The 17,359-nt window shown below is 46.9% G+C and overlaps 6 protein-coding genes across 6 annotated transcripts; 3 read left to right on the forward strand and 3 right to left on the reverse strand.

The window, feature by feature from the left end:
* Positions 1-468: 468 nt before the first annotated feature.
* Positions 469-1,140, reverse strand: FPRO_06119 (uncharacterized protein; the record flags this gene model as incomplete). The annotated part of the gene is made up of 1 exon (XM_031229002.1): positions 469-1,140. One exon carries the CDS (start codon positions 1,138-1,140, stop codon positions 469-471), a length of 672 nt encoding a protein of 223 aa, XP_031079283.1.
* A 1,866-nt stretch (positions 1,141-3,006) lies between these two features.
* FPRO_06118 (uncharacterized protein) lies at positions 3,007-3,736 on the forward strand (the record flags this gene model as incomplete). The annotated part of the gene is made up of 3 exons (XM_031229003.1): positions 3,007-3,192; positions 3,243-3,533; positions 3,590-3,736. The coding sequence occupies 3 exons, from the start codon at positions 3,007-3,009 to the stop codon at positions 3,734-3,736; spliced, it is 624 nt and encodes a 207-aa protein (XP_031079284.1).
* Positions 3,737-3,875: 139 nt separating this feature from the next.
* FPRO_06117 (putative ATP-binding protein PRP16) lies at positions 3,876-5,397 on the forward strand (the record flags this gene model as incomplete). The annotated part of the gene is made up of 5 exons (XM_031229004.1): positions 3,876-4,086; positions 4,137-4,461; positions 4,517-4,746; positions 4,810-5,216; positions 5,272-5,397. The coding sequence occupies 5 exons, from the start codon at positions 3,876-3,878 to the stop codon at positions 5,395-5,397; spliced, it is 1,299 nt and encodes a 432-aa protein (XP_031079285.1).
* Positions 5,398-6,252: 855 nt separating this feature from the next.
* Positions 6,253-7,313, reverse strand: FPRO_06116 (uncharacterized protein; the record flags this gene model as incomplete). Its single annotated transcript, XM_031229006.1, has 2 exons — positions 6,253-6,964; positions 6,988-7,313. The coding sequence occupies 2 exons, from the start codon at positions 7,311-7,313 to the stop codon at positions 6,253-6,255; spliced, it is 1,038 nt and encodes a 345-aa protein (XP_031079286.1).
* A 3,260-nt stretch (positions 7,314-10,573) lies between these two features.
* On the reverse strand, positions 10,574-11,238 carry FPRO_06115 (uncharacterized protein; the record flags this gene model as incomplete). The annotated part of the gene is made up of 2 exons (XM_031229007.1): positions 10,574-11,126; positions 11,180-11,238. The coding sequence occupies 2 exons, from the start codon at positions 11,236-11,238 to the stop codon at positions 10,574-10,576; spliced, it is 612 nt and encodes a 203-aa protein (XP_031079287.1).
* A 2,701-nt stretch (positions 11,239-13,939) lies between these two features.
* On the forward strand, positions 13,940-16,165 carry FPRO_06114 (uncharacterized protein; the record flags this gene model as incomplete). The annotated part of the gene is made up of 8 exons (XM_031229008.1): positions 13,940-14,036; positions 14,494-14,969; positions 15,031-15,394; positions 15,451-15,463; positions 15,552-15,675; positions 15,728-15,807; positions 15,862-16,092; positions 16,147-16,165. 8 exons carry the CDS (start codon positions 13,940-13,942, stop codon positions 16,163-16,165), a joined length of 1,404 nt encoding a protein of 467 aa, XP_031079288.1.
* Between the last annotated feature and the right edge of the window lie 1,194 nt (positions 16,166-17,359).

The following is a 17,359-nucleotide window of genomic DNA, read 5'->3' on the forward strand; positions in this document are numbered from 1 at the left end:
AATCTCTTATGCAGCTTCCCTGTGCCTAGCATTCATAGTGCAATGCTCGCCGACGACATAGCATGTCTTATAATCATGGGTAGACGGCTCTATTGGGCCCAGCTGAGCTCCGTTGTTTCCGACGATGACATTTTTAATTCCCTTGTTTTGTCTTACTTGTATTGGCCTAGGAATGCTTGTTTGATGGTATCACGATCCAGGGTATGGTGTTGCACGTTTGCGTGATACTTTGATTCAATAATTGTGTACGCACGCAACTGCATACTGAACATGATTTTAATATTATTCTGCATTTCCAGTCTGCACTATTGTTCATTTGTACTGTCTTGTGTGCGCTCCGAAATCTAGCAAATGTGCTTGTATGTGGTCTCAACGGTACGCTAAAGAACTGAACTGGGTATCATGAAATGCCCAGACTCCAAGACTCCCACGAAAAGAACAAAAGTAGAACAAAAACCCAATGTTGTCTCATTCCTCTCGGGCCATCACCTCCGATACCTTCCTGACTGCCTCCTCGATGCCATTCCCCATATTCATCACTCGAGTGATCATGCTAATCCCATCCAGCTTATGCCCTAGGCTTGAGGGAAGAACAAGTTGACCTTGCTCGGCGGTAGCAGGCAAGACATCAGGCTTTTCTGTCTTCAACTCGTCGTTCGCTAACCGGGCCGAGTTCGATATTTGTTGATCTTGTACAACCTCTTGGCGGCTGATGTTGATCCAGAACAGGGAGATGTCTTTCCCGGAGACGATTCCAATAATGTCTTCGATGACTTGTTGGCTCGATATGTTGTTCGCCAGAGAAGCTGTCACCAGGATAGTGTAGCCCTGGTCTGCCAATCTTCGGATCTCATGAAGGTAGGCAGATCGACACCCTCGCTTATATGGATGAGCGCAAAATTGTCCGGCCATTATTGGGCTGTCGACTATCTGGATCTTCTGGCCGAAGAGCCGTTCTTTGAGGTTATTCACAATACTTGTTTTTCCCGTGCCTGGAAATCCATTGAGGATCAACACCCTGCCTTTCTTGAGCTCATCGAAGGGAGCCTCAACAGTAACAGTACCAACTGCCATGTCGGCGGTCAATAGTGGTTTTTGATTATTCTCCATAGTCTTCGACTGTATGTTATGGGTCTCCATATTGAGAATTGGCTGAGACTGCTGTGTGAGTCGGGATATTAAAGACATTGGGCCTTGAGAAGATCTTCGATAAAAAGGAAGAGAACTTGCAGATTATATGGTCCATTCTTAAAAGTCTATACCCTTTAGAAGTCATGTCGAGAAATTTTATCGAAATATAGCTTTGAAGAGTTCACGACCTTTCTGGATACCACCTATTTATTGGATTTAACCTCGAGTGCTGAGAAAAGTCAAACGTGAACATGGCCACTTAAAACCAACTGTGAAACAAAGACAACTCAAGAACACCACAAAGAACGAGCAGATAGAGTTCCTTTGTCACTGGTGACTTACTGAGTTGTTCTGATATTGAACAAATTACCAAAGCTGTGCTTGATATATGGTTTTATTACCTTATGTAGCGTAACGGCCACAAGACTCATGGCATCCTCTTGAATACAATTTGTTTGTGACAGAGTCAGGAGAAGTTAGTTTATGACTCAATTAAGGGAACTTGTAGGCCACTTGATGAGTATTCAATATAGATCCTACGACCTCTTTAGATGTGAATTGCGGATAAAACACCCACAAGGGGGGCCTTCCGGTGTGATTCAAGGGGCACTCTCCATCTTTTGAAGCTCGCTGTGTTTGGCTCGAGGCTTAGGACCTTCTCTTGAACTGTTGTACTAATGAGTGGCAGACTATTGTTGCATATTTTTACAACATTCAGGTATCACTTATGATCGCTATGAATGAAAGTGAGAATAAATAAGTCTCAGGATTTGGAAACCTTATGCTAGGCTGTATAACAAAGTCATATAGACATTCCAGCACCTCATCCACTCCAAATGAGGAATCAGGTATTTAGAGAGTTTTGCGTCCGAATAGCGCTGTTGACTATGTACTGTCATATAGAAAGATGATACAGGTCTGTCGCGATATCTATGTCAGGCCCGATCCTGTTCCGTCTGTCCATCAACTGTATATGTTGTCTTACGATCAGAGACACAGATACCAACAGTATGTAAAAAAGAGAAGAAAGAAAAAGTATAAAAGGTTGCACTAGAGAAACACTTACTTGGTGGGTGACGGACCCCGTCTTGATGCGTCTTCCATACAAGATGGTTCCATTCAGTACGTCTTTTGCACGTTGGGCATCTTCTCTCCGTTGAAACTGGACCCAGCACCAGCCCATGATGGCGGTTCCCAGGTCTGATTCGCCCAAAACCGGCTCAAAGTTCGGCCAATAAATCTCGACGCTGAAGTCGTGATCTTGCAGCAATTTGTGAACCTCGGTTTTTGGGGTCTCATAGTTGAGTGAACCAATGTTAAGGTAACCACGCCATCGGCGATTGACTGTTGACGGATCTCCCTCAGAGGCCTGTGTATGGTCATGTCTAAGAGCCTCGTCAGAAACTTAAAAAGGGGGCGGGAGAAATGTGATATACTCACCGAATGACAGGATGGTGATAGCGATGATGTAGCAGTACGCAATAATGTAATGAAATGAAAACGGAAATGGGTTTATGATGAATGTGCCGGTGAATAAAGAGGGAGAGAAAAGATCAATACCTAGGTAGGTAAGTAGGTATACTTTCTCCCTCTTGTTGTTATATCGGCACTTGGGCATGGATCCATGGCGGCACTGGCAGCCCCTGGTTCCCTGACACTGCCCAACAGTTGCCAGTCAACGGAATCTGTACCTTCAAGGACCATCAGGAAGTTATAAGAGCCCGTAAGTGATAATGTTGGCCGCGAATTGAAATCAACATCAACAGCATTATCACCGAATAACATACACTATAACACATACCAACACACAGCCACGTCGCTCCCATTCATCAAGTATAATCATCCCTTAGGTTCCACCCGAGCCCCTTTTCAACGATGGATAAACTACAGAGAAACAAAACCACAGCTGCCCAGGCTATCGCGATCGAGGATGGCAAGGACCATCCTTTCCGCCCTGGAGAGACACACTCGACAAAGTATTTTGACCTCCTGAAGCAGCGACGAGCGCTTCCTGTCTCTGCTAAAAGACAAGAGTTCCTGGACGCCTATCACCAACACCAAGTAGGCTTTTCGAACAACTAATTCATGGGGAGCATCTAACATTGCAACAGGTCATTGTTTTGTCCAGCGAACCTGGCTCTGAAAGGGCCATCCAAATACCACAGTTTATTTTCTTCGATGAATGGGAAGGAAATGGAAAAATTGCTTGTACTCATACTCGTAGGATCGAGGTCGCTTCAGCGGCTGAACGTACTGCCGCCGAGATGGACGTACACGTCGGAGTAGAGGTTGGATTCGCTATGCGGTTTGACAAACTTCGGCATGATCAGATTGAGCTGCTTTACATGACGGACAGAACACTGCTGGAGGTGGCTGGGAAACAACCAAACTTCAACGACTTTGTAATTTCTTGCCTATGGTTCCTTGCGCTGAGAATAAGTGTCACTAATCGTAACAGGCCTGCATCATCATAGACGAAGCTCACGAGCGTGCATTGGCAACTGACATGCTGCTTGGCCTACTAAAAGTGGCAATATCCCAGCGTACCGACCTCAAAGTAGTGGTCATGTTGGCTACGTCAGACGCTCAAAGGTTCCTCGACTAATTCGGCGACAAAAAGGCCACTCACTTTAAGCTCGTTGGCCAGAACCATCCCGTCCAGATCACATACATCAAGGAACCTATTCTAGAAGTCTTCAGCGCGGCCTTGAATCTAGCCAAATATATCCACGAAAAGGAGGAGGATGGAGATATCCTCATTTTTTCCCTCATCCGCTGCCGAGTGTGAGGAAGCCTGTCTCCTGCTTCGCAAATTGGAGGTCTTGCCGCTGTACTCTGAACTACCAGAGAACCAGAAGAGTCGAGTGCTCCAAAAGAGAACAAAGCGAATGTGTGTATGTGCCACCAACATTGCTGAGGCCAGCATGATTGTCGATGGCATTGTCCATATCATAGGTATGTTTTCACGCTTATGATGCTGCGAGTGAATATATCTAACCGGCCAGATCTTGGCAAAGCCAAGCACAATGGGTACAACCCGCGTATGAGATTAGACACCCTAATCACGGGTCCAATATCACAAGCTGCCGCCCGTCTGCGTGCTGACTGCGCCGGTCGAAACAAGCCTGGCTTTTGCTATAGGCTGTACACTTACAAGTCCTTCAAGGAGGAGACGAAGGCATTCTCAACACCCAAAATCCACGAGAATGGGATTTCTGAATTCATTTCAAAGCTCAAGGCCATGGGATTTGACAACGTCGCTGAGTTCGACTTTGTCGATCCACCTCACCCCGAGATCTTATTTCGCGGGCTGGAGGACCTTGGGCATATGTAAGGACCCTATAGCTTCTTTTCCCCACGGTGTGCCTGCTAACTTGGAACCTAGAGGCTACATAGATAGTAAAGGGGCAATTACTGAACGTGGCCGTCGGGCTTCCAAATTACACGTCCATCCAGTATGGTTCAACGCCATCGTAGAGGCTCACAAACTTCGTTGTAGCCTTGAAATGCTGGCTCTCGCCGCTCTCGATGGATCCAACATCTACTTGCGACCACATGGAGTCAGGTATTATGCTGATCTTGCCCGACAGCAATTTGCCGACTTTACATCAGACCGTCTCGCACAACTCCACGCATTTCCATGCCTACAGTCACGCCAAACAACAAACATCCCCTGAGCTCCCAAGAAGGAAAGGATCGATTTGGACATCAGACAGTGGTGTTTTGATGCGTTCCTCAACCACTCCGTTCTAGACGAGGTCGCACGGGTTCGACAACAACTCAAGGAACAATTCCACTTGTTGTTTCCGGATTGGAGAGCGCCCAATACAACCCCCTTTATCGATCCAAATTACGAGATCAACATACGAAAAGCTCTGACCCGAACCTTCTACTACCGCTCAGATTTTCGTGACCCAGCCGGTATTGGCCAGTACCGCGTCGTTCGTGCCAACTGGCAGGCTGGCATCCACCCAGATAGTCACCAGGTTGGAGCTAATCATGAGTGCATCCTCTTTGGAAACTTAACCTACTCTGGGATCCAGTATATGTCAAATGTCACCGCTGTTGAGCCTGAATGGCTTGCTGTATGTGCCTCCGCCCCCTCCGCTTCAATCTTTACGTTGTACTGATATTGCCAAGGAACTCGACTTCTTCAAAGAAAAGAATTGGCTGAGGAAGCCCAATGGAGTTTATCGCATGCCTATTCTACAGACTACCACCCTTCCCCTGCAGCCCAAGAAAGACCCAAAAAACACTCCCGAGTAGGGCTCCAGCTGAACACACCCGTCCCAAGTTTCACATTCGGCCTGATACGCCATCATCGGCCTGCTTCAGTAATGCTCTTGTGTTAATCTTCTTTTTCCATTTCCATTTCTTTATCTATGCTTCTACTCTTCCAGTGTCTGAAGTTTCATGCGGCTGCGCTCTCGTCTTTACATCACCCGTTTTTGTTTCTGCCAGGGCTTTATGTGTTGGAGGTTCTTAGCGCCAGCTACACCCCTTTCCTTTACTCCTTGTTCTTTACTTTTCACGGAGACGCTTGATAGTGCTGCATTGGACGGAACCAGGATCAGTTGTCTCTCTTTTATACATCAATCGTCCGTCTTCTCACTCATTCAAGCTGTTTAACACAGAGTTCCTTCTACTTTTTGATATAATATATGCCTTTGCTGCATCTTAAGTTACATGGCAATAGGTTTGGCTCGGTATCCTAATGTATGGAAGTAGGCTCTTTACTCCTCTCATAAGTCATCCTTAACTCTACTAAGGTTTGTCCCCTCCTCGTTGTGGAATTACTCGAGACCAATAATAGCAGATTACACGTAACATGTACTTTGTTTTAGATTAAAGTATGCTATAACACTCGTATTAACTCCACCAGGCTCTATCTCCTCATCACCGAATACTCTTGTGCTTGTTCCATATTGACAAAGTCGTTGGTAGGTTGTGATGGCATACGTTAAGCCCAAGATTTGAGGCCTTCAGAACAACTCAACTGTATGACATGAAGAAAATGTCAATGGCCTGCACCCTTGAGTTGACTGAGACTCGGAAGTACATGTTCTTAACGTCGGACTGTTGTCGAAAATTCGATTCTAATGGGCCGGCTTTCAGCCAGACTCAGACGTGGGGACGACCCTTTGAATGACGATCAAATCGGGTGGTATGCAAATCAACTGAGAACTTGAGAAGGAGTTCCATTTGATTTGTGCATACCTCTGACTGGTATATCCTGTGGAGATTTCGACTGACAACGCTCCAAGCTCGGATATCAGCGAGGATCGGCCACATGCAGTCGATATCGTTCCAAAAGCCTTTATACCTGGCAGGGAAACATTTCTCCAGACTTTTCCATTCTGCATATGAATCGATCTCCCCATCTTTCTCGATATTCAGAACACCAACCATCCTGGCCAGATGAGTAGGCGCTTGAAGCATCACAATTGCTTGTTTCTCGGAAGTAACCCCACGCATGCGATTTTCCAACACTGACCTGGCACGAAGAAGCTCTTTCACCAAACCACACATTATGGCTCTGATGGCAAGTAAAACATCCTCCTTGACAGGTGGCCCCTCTTTCAATATTTTCAGTAGACCATCCCATTCCACTGCCCGGCAAGGGAGATTACGAATCTGATCTCGCATATGTCCCGCGAACTCAGTTGACAAGGTTATGATCTCCGGAAAATCAGGACTCATACAAGCATCCTCTTCATGCTCAGTTCGGGAACGTGATCCGTCCATATCATCATCGACGTCAACAGTTGCGCCTCTGAGTGCTTCGAGACAGCCTCTTGCAAAGGTAGCCAGGTCTTCAGTCCATGTATGGGGGCTGTCTTCAACAGTAGGGGTTACCAGTCCAGCCTCTCATCATCTGCTTTCTGCCGAGCCCAAAGACGTTGCATCATCCTAGAAGCGTCTATCATTCGCTGCAACTGTCCATGTCGTGTGAGATAGTGATCTACCTGTGGATATTGACCGGGGTAAACTTCATAGTCGATCGAGACTTCCTCGAGAATTCGAAGAGCGCGGGACTCAGACAAAGCTAGTCTCACGCGTTCGCCAAGTGTGGTGAACCACTCAGGGTGTAGGGCGATCAGGTCAAACTCGGCTGTTGTAATCGACTGGGGGCCTATCAATTTGATCATGATGCTCTCCAAATCTGGCTCATTATGATCCATTGTGTTGCTCTTTGAAGATTCGTGAGCCTCTGTTGACGATGCTGGTGTTGTAGTTTCACTAAATGGTCGTGGTCGTTTTGGGTCGAGTTTTGTTCCGGCGTCTGGAGCAGGGCGCCTCTTAGTTTGCTTGTCTTGTTCTTGAAATGTTCTCCGGATATTGTCGAGTCGCTCACAGGGTTCTTTTTGGAACGAAAACACAGCGGAGTCTTGTGTGCTGGAGGAGATATCCTCTTTTGCGTTTCAAGGACCAACCAGCGATACAACTAAAGGAGCTCAGAATTATCGAAGAGGGGGATTGTTCTTTTCAGTCAAGCCTCTCTCAAATGAGAAGATTGGATGTGTAAAAGTGAAAGGTGGAAGTCGAAAGTCGTGAGTGGTGCAACTGAAGTAAGGTATGAGTGGAGAGGTTGAGCACCTTCCCTTTGAGTGACGTGATTTCTGGAAAGTGTAGGTCGGCGTTGCCTCGTGCCTGAATGTTCACATCCTCACAAGGTCGTCCATTCCATTCCTGGACGAGGTGCCTTATATGCAGGATCTCCTGAAGAATGACCTTCTATTGTTTGAAATATTGATCCTAAGGAAATCCACAATTTGGTCTCCTGAATCAATGGGTTTTTGTTTCTATGATCGCTTCCCCTTAACCTTCAACATAGGCTATATCCTCGAATATGCCACAAACATGGGGGATAAGTTTATTGGTTTTTCAGTGTTACCGAGGCTGATCCTTCCAAGAGAAATGGTCAAGTCATGGCGATAAGTGACTGCCCAACGCTTTGTTATCAATGATGAAACTGGATGCACTAGAACATATTCTCTCTGGATTGCCTCGACTTATAATAACGCTCTTGTATGCCTTAGTTATGAATCTGCAAGCCCCCTTGAGCTTCTCTCGATTCATGCCACCAGAAAATGAATATGCAGATCTTCAAAAGGTTGCACGAAGGGCAACCTCAGTCAAGAACCTACAGGCAGAAGTCAATTTCTCGTGAAGCAGCTGAAAATTTGTCTCGGCCAACTTGATACGAGACTGCAAAGGAAGGAGACTATTATCAATACATAGCCCAAGAGGATGTTGTTCCTATCTAAGTTCTGTATGTCAGACATGTCGGAGAATCATCTCTGGTCTGGTGACGACGAGCCTCAAAAGGGTCTAATGAGATGACATACCTCAATCTACTATGGCAACTCGGCCTAATGAAGCCCAGCCAAGTCTCGACCATACCAGCATCTAGCACTAGACTTTTAAATTGGAGATAGATCAGGAGTCTTTGTTATGGCAGATCAAGTCTAGATCAAGATCCTTCGTCTATGTTGTTTCATGCCATGGCACATGCCCACAAATGCATCAACGAACAATGCGAAAATCAACTCAGATGCTCTTCCAGTCACTTCACGACAGCTTGTATTCTTCTCATGAAATAGACTGACCTCTTGAGACTTCAACACTAATAATCTTGTGTTCATCCCCTAGCAGGGGAAAATTTCTGACTGTTCCTCAAGACGCCTCTAACATGGCACAGCAAAAGAACCGCCCCTTGGGAGGAAATAAACACCAACATTCTGATTACTGTCTCACAAGCTCACGAGAATTTCTAATTCACTGCCTTGGAGAACATCCCCGATGGGTTGTCGAGAACATCCATGCGAATTATCATCACAACTCCGCGCTCAAAGGGTGAATGAAGAATGGGAATAATCTTTGCTAAATTTAGGCCTAAGATTATCCTAAAATCATAAAAGATTTAGCTAAATATCCTAAGATTAGACAAGTAAGGTCTAAAGTTTATGGTTTCTCTTCTAATTCCATGACATATCCTGGTGGTAGTGTGAGTCAGGCTTGAACCATATTTATTTCACCCTCATCATCGGCGGATAAAACGTCCGCCTAGCGCGCAATGACAGTGGGAAGTCTCGACATGAGCCGGACCTTTATTGTTTCGTCAATCTCACTAGGATCAATCCTTGAGAGACGAGCGCCGTCTACCACCTCCTCGCCGAAGTCGTCCCACAGGGTTTAGACCATTAACAAAACCTCAGCCTGGATTGGCTCCTTGCATTGAATGTGTCGACCAGGGATTTCCAGTCGACCGTCCGGACGGTGAACGCTGTGAGACATCGTGGTATTGGCGCGCTCGGTGCAGGCCCAGGGTTTTCAATTCTTGGAGTCGATGGGCTCATCGGGTGACACGGGAGGCTCTTTGGAATCGACAGTGTTTTCCTGTGTTGCGGCGCCGTCAGTCGTGAGCGGTTCTATGTCGCCCACGTTTGGCAGACTCACGTGGATCATGCCATCCCACTTAAACACCACTTGTTCCCTATCTCAGACCAAGTCCTTGAGCTTCTTTCCCAATTGCAGTGCCAACTTAACTCTCATGTTATTCCTCGTCTCGAGATGAGAACGGAACTCCTCGCTTGCGGCGTTTGCTATTGAGAAATTCTGGACATGCTCGGTCCAGGACTGGCTTGACAGTTTTAAGGATTGATCGAAGGGTACCTCCGCCTCGACGCCTTTCATCTGTTTCCAGACGGGACCAATTGTTTGGGCATCTCCGGTGAGTGAAACAAGAATTCCTTTCTGGAAAGGGCTCCAAAAACAGTCGCGAGGTATAGCAGGAGCATACTGATAGAGCCCCCCCGTTGTCCGCGTATGACTTCGAGCTAGAAACTCAGGCATCGCAACCAGTTGTGTGAGGTTGGGGCGAGGGTGGCATGCTGGAAGCCCAATTGTTTTTATATCATCGAGGCGGAATAGGGTGAAAAGCCTTTTAGATGGAGGTTCCCTAACGCTAACACCCAATGGCCATTTCATGCTAGTTCCGGGCATAGAAGCAGGTAGAAGAGGAATTGTCCAGTTATTGGCTATAGTTGGAACCTTTGACACCATGGATCCCACAGGATCTTGTAACCGGCTCTGGTGGACTTTACCGGTCTAGATAGCCAGTTTTCCATCAAGCTTTGCATCCAATCTGTACGCAAGTTCGACGAACCTAAATGGGTGAATGCATCTTGTTAGTTTGTTAACCTCATGGAACCGCAGCCTAGGAGGCTCAAGGATCCCCAAGGGTGTCGCGTGATACATCCAATGTGTACCTATGCCGTTTCTGTGGTAGAGGGTGCGATGTGGAGGTTGGTGCCCGACGTCATCATTGACTTGAGGTTTTGGATAGGTTCAATGGGAAGATATTGTTGGACTCGGTTGTTCTGGCGCACGAGTCTTGCCATTGGTGCCGGTTGCTCTTCGAAACCCGTGGCCTTATCCTTCACAAATCGTTTAAGCCGGGAGATGTTTCCCGGCACAGTACAGTACATCCTTCATGGAAGATTGTGTTGATCTCCGCCACGACGTTGGAAGGCTCCGCCCTCAGGTCGAAGCTTTCCGTGTTGCCCGCGAAAGAAACCTTGTTGACCTTGGTCTTGTCCCGCATAAACACATGCTGGATGGCGACCCACGAGATGCCCACATAGACTGCAGGTGCTGCACTCTCTGGGCCGGGGCTCTCGACTGTCAGACAGTCCGGCATATGCTTGGCTCCATCTCGGGGGATAAAAAGGCGGCTGGCACGCACATATTTCCGGATAATCCTCATGTCCCCATTTGTCACCTTTGATCCGGCATTTCCTACTGTCCAGACCTTGTCAAAATAGATGCCATGGACAGGCACTTGATGAGGTTCGTCGTGAGTGTCGAGCATGTCCTCATGATTGTACGTAGAAATCACTACCTGGCTTTGGCTATCCCACGCCGACGTGGCCTTCCTCGACTTAAGCGTTTTCAAAACAGCTCCCTCGTCGTCACCGTCAGAGGCATCTTGACTAGGTATGTAGTTAGTTAGATTCTCTGATAAATAAATAGAAGGAACTGGCGCTGTTGTACCATATCCAGTCTCATCAGTCTCTCCAGACAGGAGGGCTGTTTCCGCAACATTGGTCAAGTCTTCATGGCACGAATGGGTGATTTTTATTGAAGCTCAGCGCGATTCTCGCAGCTACATGTTCGCGATTTTCCCTGTTGCTTGTCAGTGTGAACTAATCATTGTGCGTCTTATGTGACCTACTGTGCGTGACAAGCGCGTCTGTACCAGGCACGTCCTGCTCATGTCAAGCATTTTGGCAGAGCGATAAGGGGAAGTTTTTTTTTTTTGGTTATCTTAAACATAATAGCAGTGTGGTTTCTCGAATAAGAATATTTCTGGTCTGATAATAATATATGTAATTATGTTGAAGAAATCTCTCCCTCCGAAGTTGAAGTTGTATTGCTGCAGACCTTGAAGATTGAATGAGTGCAGAATAGCCCCGCTTTGATCAAGCAGTGCACAATAACCGCATCTCTCTGGCCGATAATGTTATGTAAGCGGTTTCTTTCCAACTCGCAGTGATGGTCAGTGACGGTATGTATACCCTAAGTACTATAGGTAGTTTCATGTATATATAAGGGGTGTACCAGTCAGTATGTATAATAATACGGCGTGTCTGCTACATATATTCGTCTCGAAAATCTATCGCTGAAAGTTGTACGGATAGGTGGTTTGGGTTTTTATGAACCAAATATAAGAACTCGATATGAACGAGCATACTATGTATGTGGACAAATCTAAACAGACAGTCTTTGATACTATCTCTCTTTCTACTTTTCCTGTTGCTTGGCCTATGTTTGTTACGATGATTCTCAAGCAAAGGAGCTGGTTGTAAACACAGACGAGCATTATTGAATACCCTGAAGCTTCACCAACTTATATCAGTTCTTGCCAAGACTTGAGTATTGCTAGCTCTGTGAGTTCAGGTACTTCTTACTGGGGAAATGTTACTATGTAGATAGCCCAATTACTCCTGGCTATGATGCCTGTTAGTTTAATGCGTTTGCGCGAATAATCAAAGCAGTCTCGGCGTGCATCGCCGTTATACGGCGAGGCCGTCTCGTTCCGCGGCGCAGTCTAGGTAAGCACGGTGAGCATGGAGATACCAACCCTCGTCGGTATCGAAAACGTTCCACACGATGCCTTGGTAACGTGTCTGTCTCATGATTCGACGAGTTGTAAGTGGTCTCTCGAGGCTCACAGCCCCGCGAGATCGGGACCAACCGGGCTGCTTCCTTGTGCTCTATCAGGACAAGATATCTCGTTCTGGATGTTCTAGCGAGCTTCTAGAGTGTTTCAGGCTCGGGTTCTCACCGAGCTTCCCTTTTGATCCGATGCGCGACATTTCACATAGACGAAGACATCAGCTCTGAGGTCCTGACTGTGTTGGAGTTGATGGTTTGAGTTGGAGTTGGAGTTGAAGCTAGGGGGCCGGGCCGACAGTCCAAGCTCCGGACCAGTTGGTGTTGAGCTTGACTCGCTGTCCTGGGGTCGGAGACACTGTGGGTAAGGGAAGAGACCAAACTGGGGTTTTAGGTAACGATATAGAGGCTAGACCCTCTGAGATCGTCGCAATGCCAATGTTTGCGGGTCTTGACCGGACTCAGACGTCCCGGTCAGGTTGAGATTGGGCAGAATATGAGGGAAGAGAAGATAAATGAGGAAATAATAGGAATTGAACTTATTATTTTGAGAACCCACGTTACTCCGTACGCTGAGGTGAATTTCATGCTCACCTCAATATTACCCCCACCTAAGCTCTTGAGCTAGCATTTAATTATGGACAGTTGCAGTACGTCACTTTGGTTGTCATTGAGGTGAGGAGCTTTCAAATAATTGCGCGGGGGCCAAATGATAAAAAGAGAAAACTTGAAAAAGTAGGGCAAAACTCAAATGATTGGACAAAGCTAGCAACGTGCATATCTGTTAGAGAAGCGTCTCGACCTTCAAACGACATGACATGTCGTATCAGGCTGCGAAAAGGGGGGCATCTACCCCAGGATTGACGCTGTAATGGAACGTCAAAGCTGCGAATAGTGGCATGCTTGAGAGATTATGCGTCCTGCTTTGGACACTCGGTGTGAGCTGCTTGGCGATCATGTTCGATCCTGGGACGAATTCTGGTTACCTCAACACGCAACACGGTAATTACGCAGCCAGAGAATTGACTCTAGAGGTGCCGTTTTCCGTTACGGGTGATGCATGATGCATACAATTCAGCCCAATCCAATCCAATTGCAGCTCTGTTCTTCACCACCTCCTTCACCTTGCAGCCCAGGTCAATGCTCACCTGGCTCCTGGGGCCTCACAGACCAACTGACAAGGCACTGTTTACAGCCTCTCGTCGCTGAATGGCCTCTTTTTTTCTTTTCTTCTGCTTTTGTTCCTGCTGTGGTACAGTACCTGGAGAGGCAACCTAAAAGGTCCCACCCCCGAATTTTTCTGTGCTTTACCTAGTGACCAAGGCCGTTACTGGTTTTTTTGCACTTATATTCAATCCCCCGTAAACATCCACATTGAGTTTTCCTCCCTTCTCTCCCTTCTTTCTTCTCTTCTCGAGATAAGTTAGATAATCTCCTCCCCCCGCCGACATCTTGATCCGGCTGTCGCGACTATTGTGACTTGCATGACTGGGCCTCACTAGAGCCATATTGCCAGCTTCCCATTACCTAACCTGGTCCTGCTAGGAACCACCACCTCTACTACCTAATCAAATACTACTCCAACCTTTCATCAACTCTCTTCTCTTTATCCCTCTCTCGCATCGCCATCATGTCTTTCAGTGGACGCAAGTTCTCTATCAACCGCCATACTGGCGCACCCAAGACACTCACTCGACGTTTCAGTACGACTGAGCCTTCAACCAACGGTAAGCATTTGTGTCTCATTTGTGTCTCATTTGTGGCTTCTTTGCCCAGGGTTTGGCTTCTCGCTATAACGTTGCACCTCTCTGTCTTCCAGAAGTTCCTCGAGCTACTTCAACACCACATTCTCCAACTTGATGAGTTATCTATAAAAAATCATCAACGAAAGCCTCATTGATCTTTCTTCACCGTTTTCTTACCTCCCCTCACCGTCCCGCCTTATCGCTCTCACTACCGGCGCCACTGATGCGGCCCTTCCCCTCTCTGTCCCTCACAATCCCTGCCGTTTTGCCCCTCCATAAACTGAACCCCTCCAAATCCGCCTTACATGAGCTATACAGGAGCTTGGCTGCAGCTACAGCTCTGCCCCACAACGTCATAATTCAACTCCCCAACGCGATAGAGATATTGTATGAAAACAGCTGTAACCAATCGCATTATACTAATTCAATACTTTGCTAGAATTCCAATCCAAGGTTCATCGCCAGTTCCGAAATGCTCATGAGGGACACATGCCTCATGCTGGTCTCGATGCCAGCCGATCTTCCACCGGTGTTATCTGGTGTACAGAGCGGGCCTCTGAGTATGGCTACCTTGAGGATCCTGAATCATGGGCCAATCTTGGCCAGGGTGCCCCTGAAGTCGAGGATGACATTGAGGGCTGTTTCCCCCGACCCGAGACCATCAACATTTCAATGGCTGGTCGAGAGTATGGCCCTACCGCTGGTATCAAACCATTGAGAGAGGCGGTTGCTAAACTTTACAATGAGGAACACCGTCAGGGTAAGGAGAGTCAATACACCTGGGAGAATGTAGCTATCGTACCTGGTGGCCGTGCTGGTCTCATCCGTATCGCTGCCGTTCTCGGCAACTCATACCTGTCTTTCTTCTTGCCCGACTACACGGCTTACAATGAGATGCTGAGCCTTTTCAAAAACGTGAGTTTTACTGTAGCGAAAAATCCATGCTTGGTGGTGAGGTGCTGACGTGATCTCACAGTTTGCCGCCATTCCCGTCCCTCTGGCTGAAGAGGACGGCTACCACATTCACCCTGACAAGATTGCCGAGGAAATTGCTCGTGGTACCTCTGTCATTCTTACCTCGAACCCTCGCAACCCCACGGGTCGTGTTATCGCCAACCCGGAGCTTGCCGAGATTCAGGACATCTGTCGAGACAGAGCCACATTCATTAGCGACGAATTCTACTCGGGATACAACTACACATCGAATTGCGATGGCTCGACAATCAGCGCGGCAGAGAACGTCGATGACGTCGACGAAGATGATGTTCTGATCATTGATGGTCTCACCAAGCGCTTTCGTCTGCCTGGTTGGAGAATTGCTTGGATCTTGGGACCCAAGGGTAAGCACACCAAAGAAGATACACACCAAGAAAAGATACTAACTTTGTCCTCTTAGAATATATCAATGCGTACGTTTTATCTTGAATTTTCTCTGAATTTTTTGAGTCACTTTTATTGGTACCCCTTTTCTGCCATAGATGACTGACATACCTGCAGCATCGGTTCATGCGGCTCTTACCTGGACGGTGGTGCCTCTCATCCTTTCCAGGAGGCTGCTATTCCTATGCTCGAGCCCAGTTTGGTCAAGAAGGAGATGATTCATCTTCAATCTCACTTCAGAGTAGGTCCTGAGATGCACATCCAGAGAACACGGAAAGCTCACTGTTTCTTAGGATAAGCGTGACTTCGTTGTACGACGCCTGCGGGAGATGGGATTTATCATCAAGTACGTGCCGGATTCGACATTCTACCTGTAAGTCACCACACCTACTTGATCTTTATTTAATCGACTCTAATCGATTCTCAGTTGGCTCAACCTCGAGGGTCTTCCCGAGTCAATCTCCGATGGCCTCAATTTCTTCCAGGCCTGTCTTGCTGAGAAGGTCATTGTGGTGCCTGGCATCTTTTTCGATCTTAACCCTTCACGTCGTCGTGATCTTTTTGACTCTCCCTGTCATCACTTCGTTCGACTTTCTTACGGTCCCCGCATGGACGTTCTAAAGATGGGAATGGACGCCATTGAACGTGTTGTTCAGAAGTGAGTTCCAATTCAACCAATATAACTAGTAGTTATAGAGCTAACACGCTGTAGGCACCGAAAGCTCAACTAAGCCGTCTCCTAAAACAACCAATGCTGGGCTTGCTTGCAAATTTGGCTCTACCACATGAGTTATGTGTTGTTTTGTTGCCTGAGCCGGGCTGTGGAGGAGTTTTGTGTTTTGACAAATTTGAGACACCTCACAGTATTATCTCACAGAGACAGCAACTATGTTGTCATATCTGCTACGCATGGCAAATGCATGCAGTTACACAATAAGTCAAGCTGAGGTCACACGAGAATTAGTATTGAAAGAGATCATCCTGTTATAGACGTAGGGGTCAGCTAGACCGTCTCAGTTGTATTCATCACTATTTTCCTAACGAATCGTCCTCGTCTCGGATTCTTTGATATTACTTGAAACCCACAATCAGTCCTCTGTCACTTCATCATGACATGAACAAACATTGTCTATTCATCGCACCTTTTTAGCAAGGTACCCCACGCTGAGCATAAAGACGACACACATGAACTCTAGACCGCCGCATCTATGCACCTGCATCTATCACGCCTTATTCCGCCCTCAAGTCCCCTCATCCAGCTCAGCTCGTCATCGCCCTGCTCCCGCTTGGATGAGACCCTGAAATAGCCTTTTAAAGGTGACAATCCTCTCAGAAGTTCGGGTGATGGCGACATTGCACTGAGGCGTAGATCTACCCGCTCATCTCGCCCAAAAGTCCCGATCTCTTTATAAAACAAGCAAAAATGGCCGAAAGGACGATACCCGCTGTGGATAATTCTTGATGTGAGGTCGAGCCCCCCACTGTAACTCTGTACCTAGTTTGTGGTGTTCTCGTTGTTGACCAATACAAACAACGGTAATACTTCTCACAACAAGGGCGAACTTCGATAAAGTACTATGATAAGATATTTTCAGATATCTTAAGATAATTATGTCATGAATCTCGATCCATTCTGGTTATTTGAGTGCTGGAATATGGAAGACAATGGAGCAGCTACCTACCTAAGGTAGTTCTAGAATTGGCGCAGGGATTCTTAGTGGCTGGTCTTCTCTATCGGCTTCCATTTTTTTCTATCCTCCGCCTAACTTTATTCCACGACACTCTGACATTGTCCTTCAACTTTTCAGTATAATAATCCGTCAATAGAAACCCCCAAACTCGATCAGACTCATAAAAGTCTGTCAAGTCAAACAAGACTTTTCATATAGTGAGAATTCCGTGCTTTGGCCTACTCAAAAAGCACT

The sequence above is a fragment of the Fusarium proliferatum genome, assembly GCF_900067095.1.
Source record: "Fusarium proliferatum ET1 genome assembly, contig: FPRO_scaffold003, whole genome shotgun sequence".
In the NCBI taxonomy this organism is placed as follows: Eukaryota; Fungi; Ascomycota; class Sordariomycetes; order Hypocreales; family Nectriaceae; genus Fusarium; species Fusarium proliferatum.